At 44.8% G+C, this 12,937-nt stretch overlaps 1 protein-coding gene and 1 long non-coding RNA gene across 2 annotated transcripts in view; one reads left to right on the plus strand and one right to left on the minus strand.

Moving 5' to 3' along the window:
• Positions 1–7,371: 7,371 nt before the first annotated feature.
• The window catches only part of LOC144303348 (uncharacterized), a 49,373-nt gene continuing 43,807 nt past the window's right edge, over positions 7,372–12,937 (minus strand). The window contains exon 3 of the long non-coding RNA XR_013370425.1: positions 7,372–8,047. This is a non-coding gene — a long non-coding RNA (uncharacterized LOC144303348). The remainder of the gene's footprint in view (positions 8,048–12,937) is intronic.
• RAB8B (RAB8B, member RAS oncogene family) overlaps positions 10,665–12,937 on the plus strand; it is a 61,561-nt gene continuing 59,288 nt past the window's right edge. The window contains exon 1 of the mRNA XM_077881378.1: positions 10,665–10,893. Coding sequence (XP_077737504.1) covers positions 10,770–10,893 — 124 coding nt within the window. The 5' untranslated portion in view covers positions 10,665–10,769. The remainder of the gene's footprint in view (positions 10,894–12,937) is intronic.

A 12,937-nucleotide genomic window follows, 5' to 3' on the forward strand; every position in this document is an offset into this window, starting at 1 on the left:
TGACTCATTCAAAATACAGATAATGCAAGAGAAAAAAACCACAAATGTTAGCTTAATTGCTCGGCATTAGTCTTTTTTTTTTTTTTCCTGAAAAACTCAGCCTCCAGAACGTTCATTTAAGAATCTAGTTTTTTGCACTTTTCAAATGCTGGGTAAATTTGCTTCTGGACATACGGTGATTTTCATTTCAGTTCAATACAATGTCTGTTCCCTAGGACTTGGGGGCAAGACAGCTGCCCCCCGGTGGGGAGGAAGCCTCCATCACAGCACCCATCCCCTCCTGGCCAGTCTTTCTGTGGGTGGGTGCAATCGTGAGAGAGACAGCATGAGGGAGCCCTGCCCGGGGATTCAGGAGAAACCTGGGGAGGCAGGGACAGGTGTTCTCGGTCCAGTTTGTCAGGAACTCTAGTAATGGATGTTGCCTCCCTTCCAGACAGCTTCCTGTAAACACGCTAATTTTCATCAGGACAGTAGGACTCTATAATTCAATCTTCATATCTAAAACTAAGGGTTTATTTATTTATTTATTTAAAAATATTTTATTTACTTATTCATGAGAGACACACAGAGAGGCAGAGGGAGAAGCAGGCTCCATGCAGGGAGCCTGACGTGGGAGTCCATCCTGGGTCTCCAGGATCAGGCCCTAGGCTGAAGGCAGCACTAAACTACTGAACCACCAGGCTGCCCTAAAACTAAGGGTTTAGATGCCATCATTTTCCCAACATCTATTGTGCTGAACACAGGTGCTCCATCAAAAGGTGCCTCAGAGCACAAGTGTGGGGAAAGCTGCACTCTGCATCCAATTGTGAAGAGTTACAAAGCACTTCAGCATATTAAGGGTTCAGAGAAGCCATATCATCAAAACACTGTAAGAGGGACATTTTTCAAAAGGGTTTGTCCTTGAAACCCATTCTTCGGGTTTCACCTACTGTTTTATTTAATGTTTTAAGGTACAAACTTTGGAAACAATAAACAATCTCTATACTCATTGGTTTTATAGCATCCTAAAGCAGAAAAGTATTTTAGGAAACAGAGGTCCATAAGGTTAGGATCTCATAGATAGTCAGTGGCCAAACTAGGTCCCTTTCATTTGTCATTTTCTTATATTCCATATGCCATTAACCCTGGTGAATGAAATTTTACTCTGGGGAGGGCTCCGAAGAGCATCAGTAATTGAAATCTACAGATTTTCTCTAAGCCCCAGGGCTTCCCCTTTGGGTTAAATTCTTGATTGAAGTTACTCCTGATTAAGCAAAACTAATGGTGCATATCCATAGGCTAGGGAGATGTTACTGAGCAGAGAATTATCCACAATTCAAGAAACTAATGAGAAGGGAGAAAGGCGAAATAAACAGCACAGAGTCCAAAGCCCAAGTAATTATCTCCTGGGTGACTAGGAGAAAATTCCTTTTTATTTTTTATTTTTATTTATTTTTTTGATACTGAGTTCAAGGAGATCCTTTGATTTTTTTTTTTTTTAAGTATTGAGTCATATATTCCTTTGGTATCAGGATTAAAAAAAAAAAAGAAAACTGATGTCTGCTATACCAATCTCAAAGTCCAGTGTCCTAGATAGTATCTCCTTAAGGCTAACTTAAAGTCTCACATATCACTTCACAGTGGACTTTGCCTTGAGTTTAAAGGATAAAGATAGTTTTAGGCTTCAATTTCTTTTTCATTCCGTTTGCGTGTAAAGAATTCTGTAAATCGGTGACTGAGTAAACAAACACTGCTCTTAGCAGTGAATTGGCTGTCCCACAGTCCCAAGTATAGTGTCGCCTAACCCCAAAGTAATTAAAAAAACCAAGCAATTTGCATTCTTTTCTACAAAACTACTCTTGAGTAGCAGATGGCAAACACAAATGTTTTGCTCTAGAGACATATGGAAACCTCTCTGTTTCATAAAAGCCTCAATGAATATTAAACGCTGAATGATGCCATTCATTGCAGAAATAAGATGTTGTGATAATCTCCCAAACAGACCTAATTAGGCCATATAGCTACTTGAGTTTCAGAGAGTAATACGTGGGAAATTACTATGTGATTGGGATTTCATTAGCAGTTTTTCTTAATCTGAATATTCATCCTGGCCCCAAAGAATCACCTATTGAGTCTTATTTTTTTCAGCATTGTTATGTTGTCACCATCACTTATAATTGTAAATCTTAAAAATGAGTAATCAAAGAGTTCTGCTTGATTTCATATTAACTGTTTCAGTTCTGTCTGAACAGTCAGAGCAAGGAATTTCAAGAGAGATAGGGTGTTTTATCATAGGTTCTGGAGCATTCAGCATGCTCCCTGATTAACTCCATTTTAATAAGACTTGCTGCTATTAAACAAGACCCCAAAAAAAGTCTGCATTTAAGGTTATTCAGGAAATGATTATCCATGTTAAGTAGGAATTGGAGGCAGGGATATGACTGGATATGGCTCAAAATACAAAGCCAAGTCTTATTTTTCTCTTAACCTTCGAGATTGGCAACCTAATAAATTGCTGTTGCCACTCCAGGGAAGACTGAAACTTTGCACTCCTTGGAAAAGAGAAGTACAGATAACTGAGTCATAAGGTGAATTGAGTGCTGTTTGGAACAAGGAACTAGGTGTCTTGGGCTCCGTTCCCAACACCACACCCTGCCTGGCCTCCAAGAGACCCACTAGGCTTTGAGGCTGTTGATAAATCCCTTCTGTTCACCAGGGGGTTTGGTTCACCTGGGAGACCAATGTCTGTAAAACCAGAACCCCCAAGACAGGTCTGTTATGGGGGTTTGGATTCAAGAGCCAAAGGATTTTTTTTAACGATTTTATTTATTTATTCATGAGAGACAGAGAGAGGCAGAGGCATAGGCAGAGGGAGGAGTAGGGTCCTTGTGGGGAGCTCGATGCAGGACTCAATCCCAGGACCCCAGGATCATGACCTGAGCCAAAGACAGATGCTCAACCACTGAGCCACCCAGGCATCCCAAGATCCAAAGGCTTCTCTAGACAGAAAGAGATGATCTAATCTGGCTCCCCTCATTTTACAGATGAGGAAACTGAGGCATAGAAAAGTTGTTCTCCTTGTTTAAGGTCACAGAGATAGTGGCAGAGCTGGGAACAGAACCCAGGTTACCTGGTGTTCTGTCCAATCCTCTTTCTATTACAAAACCCCAAAATGTAGAAAGTTCAAGGCTGGGATGCCTGGGTGGCTCAGTTGGTTGAGCATCCGATTCTTGATTTCAGCTCAGGTCATGACCTCAGGGTCCTGAGGATGAACTCCTATTGGGCTCCTTGCTTATTGGAGAGTTTGCTTGAGATTCTCTCTGCCTCCCCCCACCACACTCTCTCTCAAATAAATAAATAAATCTTTTTTAAAAAGAAGAAAAAGTTCAAGGCTGCTAAAATGTTGTTTTTGTTTTTGTTTTTTTAAATATTTTATTTATTTATTCATGAGAGACATAGAGAGAGAGGCAGAGACACAGGCAGAGGGAGAAGCAGGCCTCAGGCATGGAGCCCGACATGGGGCTCGATCCCGGGTCTCCAGGATCATGCCCTGGGACGAAGGTAGGCACCAAACCATTGAGCCACCCAGGGATCCCCTAAAATGTTTAACCTTAGCTTCTTGCTGAAGCTGAGTAGAAAGTAGCCAGGTGTGTAAGTGCCGATATTAATTCTAGCTTTGGACCACCCATCCATTCCTTGCCTCTTCTTCCCAGTTCAACATAAATTCATCTGCTTAAGAGAACAAGTCGGAGTTTTCCTGGATTCAGCTCCATGATTTCTTCAAAAATTCCAACAGAACCAACCATTTAGGGGCACCTGGATGGCTCAGTGATTGAGCGTCTGCCTTTGGCTTGGGTTGTGATCCCAGGGTCCTGGGATTGAGTCCCGCATTGGGCTCCTCATAGAGAGCCTACTTCTGCCTCTTGCCTATGTCTCTGCCTCTTTCTCTGTGTCTCACATGAATAAATAAATAAAATCTAAAAAAAAATAAAAAATAAAAACCAACCACTTAGCAGTACTCCATACAAATATCAATATGCACGTGACACCGAAACAGGTGGTAGTATTCACTTGTTGGTTCTATAGCCTGTCTCTTCTTTTCTCTGTTTCTAATGAACCCTATGGTTTAGGTTGAGCTTGACTCTCTACTCAGCTCTACCCCAGTTGGTCTAGGCCAGTCTCTTGGATCCTAGGATTGCTTCATGCAGGACAGTCAGGCCCCGTGGAACTCAACTTTAGGGTATTTACGTAAACTTTTGAGAAAGAGGATCCTCTACATTCTGCTTTGCTGAACCTGGAAGCAAGGAGTTTGGGGAGTTTCAGGAAGACATTTTGTGACCACATTGGGCTGGCCTTTTGAAATAAGTGTTGCTTTGAGGAAGCATTGCTAAGAAAATGAAAGAAAGAAAACCCAGGTCCCAGGCATGTCATTTGACCTGCTAGATTACTCACCTGTCATTAGTTTTATATCTGATTATTTTAGTACATGATTAAATAAATATTTTCATTACTTAAGCCATCTAGTGTTCTATTATTTACTGTCAGAAGCATCTCAAACCTGTTATGATGCTGATATTTTCAGGATATGTTCACTTTGTGTGTGTGTTTTTTTTTTTAAGATTTTATTTATTTATTCATGAGATACAGAGAGAGAGAGAGAGAGGCAGAGACACAGGCAGAGGGAGAAGCAGGCTCCATTCAGGGAGCCTGACGTGGGACTCAATCCTGGGTCTCCAGGATCACACCCTGGGCCGAAGGCAGGCGCTAAACTGCTGAGCCACCTGGGGATCCCCGATATGTTCACTTTGCCATTGGATCGGAATCCATTTTATAATTCCAAAAGGCTTTCTTTAATCCTTCAAGTTTATAAGAAACTCTACCCAAAATGCATAGTATTTACTACATATGCCTTATTTGAAACAAAATCCTACATAGCAATGTCTAGGTTAATGAGAGGAGTGGATTTTACTAAAATATTTTTATTATTTTTTATAAAATATTTTATTGTCAGAAATTTTATGTTAGAGAAAGAAATATGAGGTATTTGAATGGATTCCTTCCAGTCCACCCTCTAGTAGAGTAAAATATTGATCCCAACTCTCTATGCAGGCTAAGCTTGACCTCCTCTTTCTGCTGGCTAGACTCTGCCCAGAAAAGGAAACACTCAGAATTGTTGCAACTTGGGTGGCTTCCTTTGCATTCTAGATGATTAGGTATTCCCTCCTGATACCAAGAAAGAGTTTTGCTTTCATCTGGGCATTGGCCATAGTCCTTGCCCATATTCTAAGGGCCTATGCTATAGATGGCCTCCCATTCAGTCATGTTCTTTAACCCAGGCCTGAAGGATGCAGAATGTCCACATGTCCCTCTACACTTTTTTTTTTAATTTTAAGATTTTATTTATTTATTCATGAGAGACAGAGACAGAGAGAGAGAGAGAGAGAGAGAGGCAGAGACACAGGCAGAGGGAGAAGCAGGCTCCATGAAGGGAGCCCAACGTGGGACTCGATCCTGGGTCCCCAGGATCACACCCTGGGCTGAAGGCAGTATTAAACCGCTGAGCCACCCAGGCTGCCCTGATATGCAAAATATTTAGCAGTCTGTTTGGCATGAGCATTTGATCAAGCAGATTGGAAGCGTGACCAAGAAGAATGTATGTCCAAATAATTAAAATGGACACCCAACCAATCAAAAAGGACGCCTGACAAATCTGAATTAAAAGCCAACCACTCAGAATGAACACCTGACCCATCAGAATAAATGAAGTGTATGCAGCCAAATACCCGTCTCCCATTTATCACTGAACTTTTCACTTGTGGATTCTCCTCGTAATTAACTAGGAAGCAAACTGAGGGCAGGGACCTCGTGATAGATCTCTTTGTATTCTCCAAGTGGCCTTGCTGAGCTGGTTTCATAGTGTGAGCCTAATGGATGTTTGTTTGAGTGGACGTTATTCATCCCATGATTACTCAGGAAACATCAGTGGGTGGAAAGAGTACAGTTTGTCCCTCTTGGATGAAGATAATTATAGATTTATCCCACTGGAATATCACTAAACAAATAGCATGTTTTTGGATGACACACAAGTGATAAGAGAAATTGGTATTTTTGAGGGCTTATCATTCAATATGATCTTGACATGATGGAGAAATAAGATATAATCACATTGGTTTCTTAAACACAACAATGAATAGTATACTTACAGAATAAATGACTTATAAATACAAGATAGTATACAACCAGAAAGGTATTTGTGAGGCCAAAAATACCTAGGTCTTACAGCAAATAATAAACTGAAGGTCCCAGCTGATTAAAAAATAGAAAATGGTTCTCCTTCTGCCTGTGTCTCTGCCTCTCTCTCTCTCTCTCTCTCTCTGTGACTATCATAAATAAATAAAAATTAAAAAAAAATAGAAAACGGGCATGATAGTCAGATGTTCATTCACTTATTTAATAACTTAATTGAGTACCTACTTAAGGCATCATGGTAGGCGTGCTGGGGTCACAGTGAGAAATTAGCAATGTCCTTTTCCTCAAAGACCTCAAGTTTTGTTTTTGTTTTGTTTTTATTTATTTTTAAAGATTTTATTTATTTATGAGAAACACACACAGAGAGAGAGAAGCAGAGACACAGGCAGAAGGAGAAGCAGGCTCCATGCAGGGAGCCCGACGTGGGACTCGATCCCAGGTCTCCAGGATCACGCCCTGGGCTGAAGGTGGTGCTAAACTGCTGAGCCACCTGGGCTGCCCTTGTTTTCATTTTAAAGAATTTATTTATTTATTTATTTATTTATTTATTTATTTATTTATTTATTTATTTGAGACAGAGAGGCAGAGGGAGCAGCAGGCTCCGGAGGGAGCCTGATGTGGGACTAGATCCTAGGACCCTGGGATCATGACCTGAGCCTAAGGCAGACGCTCAACCACAGAGCCACCCAAGCCTCCCAAGAGCTCAAGTTTTAAGGGAGAGGACAAAGAAGTACACAAACTATTAGATAACAGAGAGAGAACTTATTCGATGGCTGAGTCATCAGTCAGTGAAAATAATCACCATGAAGGACATCTTTGTAGCCCACCGGGACAGCTGTGCTCAACAGATGGCAGAGGACCAGAACCCAAGAGTGTTTGGACAGAAGTGTCAACACTGATGGGTGCAGACTGATGATAAGAAGCTGCTTTTCCCCCTAATTTTTCAGGACCATGTAAGCTCCCGGATTCTTCTAGGGTGCAGTTAAGAGGAGGAAAAGCCCCACTGATGGTAGATACCAGTTTGCCAGCCTTTGACAAGTAGGGATCTCAACTGAATTTAATTTCATTCAAGCAGTTAAGAAAGGTGACTTTTCTTACACTCAAGTTTTATAGAGCAATTTAAAACAGTTGAAAAATGCTTGCATGAGTTTGAAGATTTGCCTAGAGAACACACAGACCCTCAAGAATATGTGTAGATTCTTGGGGGGTCTTTGAGCCCCAAATGAATAAACTGTAAGAAGTGAATATTGCACTTGACATTGTGCAACATGGCAGAGGAAAGCCAGCTTGAGGACAAAATAAACATATAGAGGAGGGCAGCAAAAGAGATTACAGGAAAATGAACTAAAGTTCTGATCCAAACCAGCCTGAAGCTCACCCAGACCTCCCACCATTCAGACCTCCTTTCAGCATCATTACCCCACCTCATTAGAAAATTAGCAGGGAAAAGCTCAGATTGACCTAGCCTGGTCATGTCCACCTCTATGGCTGGAGGAGTAAAGAACCATGACTCACAGCCATGACTGGGAGGAGAGCAGCTTCCCAAAAGCAGGCAGAAAGAGTGCCGGCCTGACAAAAACCACAGAGGTAAACTCCTTGAACATCTAGATTTCTGTAAGTCCAGCTGCTGTGTACACGTTAACCTTACCAAACGCTTCAATAAACATTTACAGAATCAGATTGAATGTGCTGGTCTTGCTAGTGCTCTACAGTGATGTAGCATTTCAAAGATGGGTCTGGGCAACTGGCAAAAAATATTGATGTGGTTTCCTCAGAGCACAGTAGCATGGATTTTTAGAAGGGGGTCCACTGATGCCACCTGGAGAAAGAAAGGAAGGTGGCAATGAGCATCCTGTTCCACATGGTACCCTCAGCTCTACAAATATACTCATTGTCCAGTCTTTTGAGCAAAGTACCTTGATTTAATAGTACTGTTACTACAATATGTTACTAAGCAACATATTGTACAAATGTAAAAATTAATAATGCATAAAGAAAACATTTGGATTCTTCCTGAAATAGTGTCCACATATCAAAATTCTTGAATAGTTCAGCAGTGATGCATAGGCTTACCTACCACCTAGAAAGTCCCAATATTATATACACGTGGTGGTAGAGAAAAACCAGGGAAGTGAAAATAAGACAATTTTTTTTTTTATTCCCATCAGTTAACAAAATTCCCCTAAGGAAATTTAGGGACTTTAAAATTCCTAACTCTGACTTCTTTTCTGAACTTAAGTTCAGTGCCACATCAGTATGTTCTTACTCATACAGAAAAATGAATGCTAACAGTAGCATGCAGACAGTGGGGCTGAAGTTTATTTTAATCAGTACACATTTGATAAAAGAAAGATTTCACTGGTTTTTGAAGTTTTTTTCTCCCTTCTTTTCCAGAATGAAGGTGAGGATATAGAATTGAGCTGTCCATGCTTGTTCAGTCCTAGTTGAGTTCTAATTCACAGATTTGCCCAAGTATTGGTGGGGGGGGGGGGGCAGGGAGGCTTAGCCTGTGCCAGAGGGCAGGGCCCTTCTCTTGAGGGGACAGAAACTGACATTGACCTCCTTAGAGCTTTGTTCCCATCAAGTGGGCTCTAGGAATTAGACGTCAGATTGGTAACAACTCTCTGGGTACTGTTATCATAAGTGTGAGTTACTCCTTTCATCTTCTTTCCACATAGAAGGTGAAGGTCAACACTAAGGCCAAGTGAATCTTTTGCCATAGCAAGACTAGGAATAGCGAATCACTGGCACTTTTTGTGAAGTCACAAGGTACTCGAGATGTGTTTTAGAAAAGCCTGCTGTCTTGTTTAACTAACTGTCCCAAGTTTTTTTCTTATTCTAATGGTTGAGTCCATTGGCTCCCTTAATAACCTCCTCCAACCTTCTGGAAGGTATTTCCTTAGATCTAAAGTAAATGCTTAGGCCCATGGTTCTCAATTATTTTGACCTCAGGACCTCTTTATCCTCTCCGAAGAGCTTTTGTTCATGAGGGTCTTATCAATCAGTACTTGACATATTAGAAATTATTTTTTTAAGATTTTATTTATTTATTCATGAGAGACAGAGAGAGAGGCAGAGACACAGGCAGAGGGAGAAGCAGGCTCCCTCCGGGGAGCCTGATGTGGGATCCATCCCAGGAACCTGGGATCACAACCTGAGCCAAAGGCAGACGCCCAACCACTGAGCCACCCAGGCGCCCCGACTATTAGAAATTAAAACTGAGAAGGGAGCAGAGATGAGAGAGGGAGCCCTGACTGGATAGAGTTTCTGATCCTAGACCTCCTTAGCCTTTCCTTGCCCTTTGGCTTTACTTGAGCCAGGAAACCTCCCTTCCAGGAGATCTGGTGGGATTCCTGCCACTAGCAAATGGAAGAGGCCTGAATAATATATCCACAAAACATTTAAAGTATAGTCTAAATCAGTAAGTAAAGGATTAAAGTGAGTATAACACAATGCTGCCCCCCCCCTTCATTTGTCATCCACTGAGAGCTTACTGAGGGCTTAAAAAGTAACCATCACCACAAACATTTCTACAACGCCTGTGGATGTCAAAGTGCTTTCACATTAAGTTGTCTCTTAATTTTTCTCTACAACCCTATGAAAAAAGTTTGTTTCATGCCCATTTTGCAGGTGAGAAAACTGGGGCGCAGAGACGGAGCAATTAAGCCGCTGAGCCAACACTCAGTAAAATCCAAATCTTATTCTCTAGATCCCAAGGGTCATAGTTCCTGCTTTGCCACTTTATAGGGCGCAGACCTGTAGCACAAGCCTTAATATTTTCAATTCCCAGATTGAGCCCATCGCCTTGTAGGGGGAGGGGGGTGGTCTGCAGAGCAGATCCTCTGAAATACCCCTGGGATCTGGCTCTGGTCTGTGCGAGGAGAACATGACTGGGGCTCAAGTTAGAAAGGCAATCATTCTCGCGGAGCTCTGCAACCGAGGGGCTGCGGGAGGGGGCACCGAGGCGGTGCGGGGCAGGAACCCGCGGAGAAGCCGAGGCGCCCCGCAGATAATCCACAGGCTGCGCCCCCGCAGCGGGCAGCAAAGAAAGCATCCCCGCTCCGGGGCCGGGCGGAAGAGATGCGCCAGTCGTGGGACTCGGGTTCCGAGGTCTGGGTTTGCAAGGCGCCCGCACACAAAGAAACCGTCAAGTTGAGTTCCGGCCGCACGACGCGCGGAGCTCGACACGGAGCCTTCTTTCCCAGCAGCGTTGGAAACGCCTCGTCCGCCCGCTCGCCCCGCACGCAGCGCATCTTCCTTTATCCCCGGGGCCGCTCCGACCGCGGGCGCCGGGCACGCCCGAGGCTCCCGCAGGCAACTACAAGTCCCAGCAAGCCCCGGGACGCGCGGGCTGTGATGACGAGGCGCCCGCGGATTGGCCGCTCGGGGCGGGGCGCGCAGGGCTTCTCCAGGGGAAGGGGCGGGCTGCGGGGCGGGGCGGGCGGCGGCGGCTCGGCGGACACGCCCCCTCGCCCGCGGCCCCCTCCCCGCCTCTCTCCGCCGCTGCTCTCGCTCCCCGGTCAGAGGGCCGGAGCGAGAAGATGGCGAAGACGTACGATTATCTGTTCAAGCTGCTGCTGATCGGCGACTCGGGGGTGGGCAAGACTTGCCTCCTGTTCCGCTTCTCCGAGGACGCCTTCAACACCACCTTCATCTCCACCATCGGTGAGGGAGGGGCCGCGGCCGGGCGCGGAGTGAGAGGGAGATGGGGGGCGGGTGCACGGGCCGAGGGGAAGGCTGCGGGAGGGCTGGGAGCCCCAGCCGGGGGACCCCGGGGGCTGCAGGGCGGCGAGGGCGGGGGGTGCAGGAGGGGGGCGAGGGGCGGGCGGGGACGTGAGGCCGGGGGGCGAACGGGGAACTTGGGGGCAAAGGAAGGGGAAGGGGGAGCAGAGCGAGAGGGACCTGGGGTGATGGGGGGCACGACAGGGTTGGGCGAGCGACAGACAAGGTCTTAGCGGGACAAAGTGTGTGTGTGTGGGGGGGGGGGGACACGGAATCTCATGGAGAAAGAGAAGGGGGTAGTGGGTGTGAGATGGATTAAAAGACAGGAAAGAGGAAGGAAATGCAAAGGGGGAAATGAAGCTTTGGGGGAATGGGAGGGACCTGAAGTAAAAGAACAGAGGACACGAGGGACAGGAGAGGTGAGAACCCAACCATCAGGAGGAAATTCGGAGGAACGAGTGACCGGGAGGCGAGGGGTGGGGGCCCCTGGCCACGGGAGGGCTGGATCTCTGGTCAGGGGAGGGTCACTCTACAAAATTGCAGGATGGGGAGAAGAAAGAGTTCAGGGGACCAGAGGGCGGAGTGAGGACAGGTGGTGGAGAGAGTAGAGGAACTCTGGGTGTGAGATGGAGAGGAAAAGGAGAAGCAGGACCTGCAGCCCTGAGGTCGCGCAGAGAAGAGGGAGAGCATGGGGAAGGGAGAACAAGTGGGGAGCATGGGGCGCAGGACTTTCTCCAGCCACTGGGAACCCTGGTTACCATTTTCTGCCTCCCTTTGCTTTTGCTGCTCAGCTGCAGGAGAAAGAGCGAAATGTGACTAATGGTGGCACAACGTACACAGTGTTGGGTTGTGCTGTGCGCGGTAACCGGTGTTGGGAGAATCGGTGGCTCTTGGGAATGGCGTGGTCAGGGAAGACGGGGTTCACCCCTTCACCACCATCTCCTGACAAACAACATTTCTCAACTTTTTGAATTCTTGGGCCTGACTGTTTAGGGACTTCTCCGCGGAGGAATTGATCTTACATCCTGCCTGCCTCGCCTCCCTGTGCATTTTGCCTTGGTTTTTAATGATCACTCGCTAAACGAATCACAACACACAAGTGTACCCCCCAATTACTTTGAATTAATTGTTTTTCCTGGTCTTGGCTGGGAGCTGTCCTTTCTACCTTTGTACTGGCGGCCTTTGTGCTCAGGTATCAAAATTTATAACTTACCATAAACCGAAGAGCAAATCAAAGCTGGTTTTAAGCTGCCTGTACAAGTGACCTTAACATCATTCCCTTTGTCAAATAAATAGCTGCAGTTAATTAAGTACCTTAAGAATCTTAGCGTTTGGTTGTCTGGGTGATGCTTGTGGTTTCTACTAGTAGCTCACTTAAGCACCTTTCACATGGTTCTTTTGGCATATTTCACCGTCAGTTTCTGGGATTATTATGGGGCTAGTGCTATGGTAACAATCGTATTTGAATATTGTATGTTTTAAGGATAATTTGCCTTTTTTTTTTTTTTTTAAAGAATGTTTGGGCATAGAGTGCTCTTAAAATTGAGAACTAGGAAAGTCTATGGTTTGTTTGTTTGTTCTGGCCTCTTTCATATGGATTGAGTGCTCTGAAACCTCCCTGGTGTTATGATGTCTGGGCTTAGGGAAGTTTGAGTTGCAAGTTCTTGGCAGTCATTATTGAGTGGGACTTTTTCTTTTCTGAGGAAGCAGATTTTAAATGTCATGTCTCAAGTATATTCCTAAGAGACTTGGTGGGAGCTGTCGCAGCAATTAAAGGACGTTAGTTTTGGATGCTGGTACCAATTTCAAAACCCCCGAATAAACCTTTTGCATTGTTGATTGTATAGTGCAATCCAGATGGTAAAGGACAGTTTCTAACAAGTTGAGTGGGTAGCCTTTTGTCCATTCTCTCTGTGTGACCCTCCCAGAAGCATTCTCCTGTGTCGAAAGTGAGTGAGTCTTGCTGATGCTGTTTCTGTTAAGCTCC

The sequence above is a fragment of the Canis aureus genome, chromosome 32 (assembly GCF_053574225.1).
Source record: "Canis aureus isolate CA01 chromosome 32, VMU_Caureus_v.1.0, whole genome shotgun sequence".
NCBI lineage: Eukaryota > Metazoa > Chordata > Mammalia > Carnivora > Canidae > Canis > Canis aureus.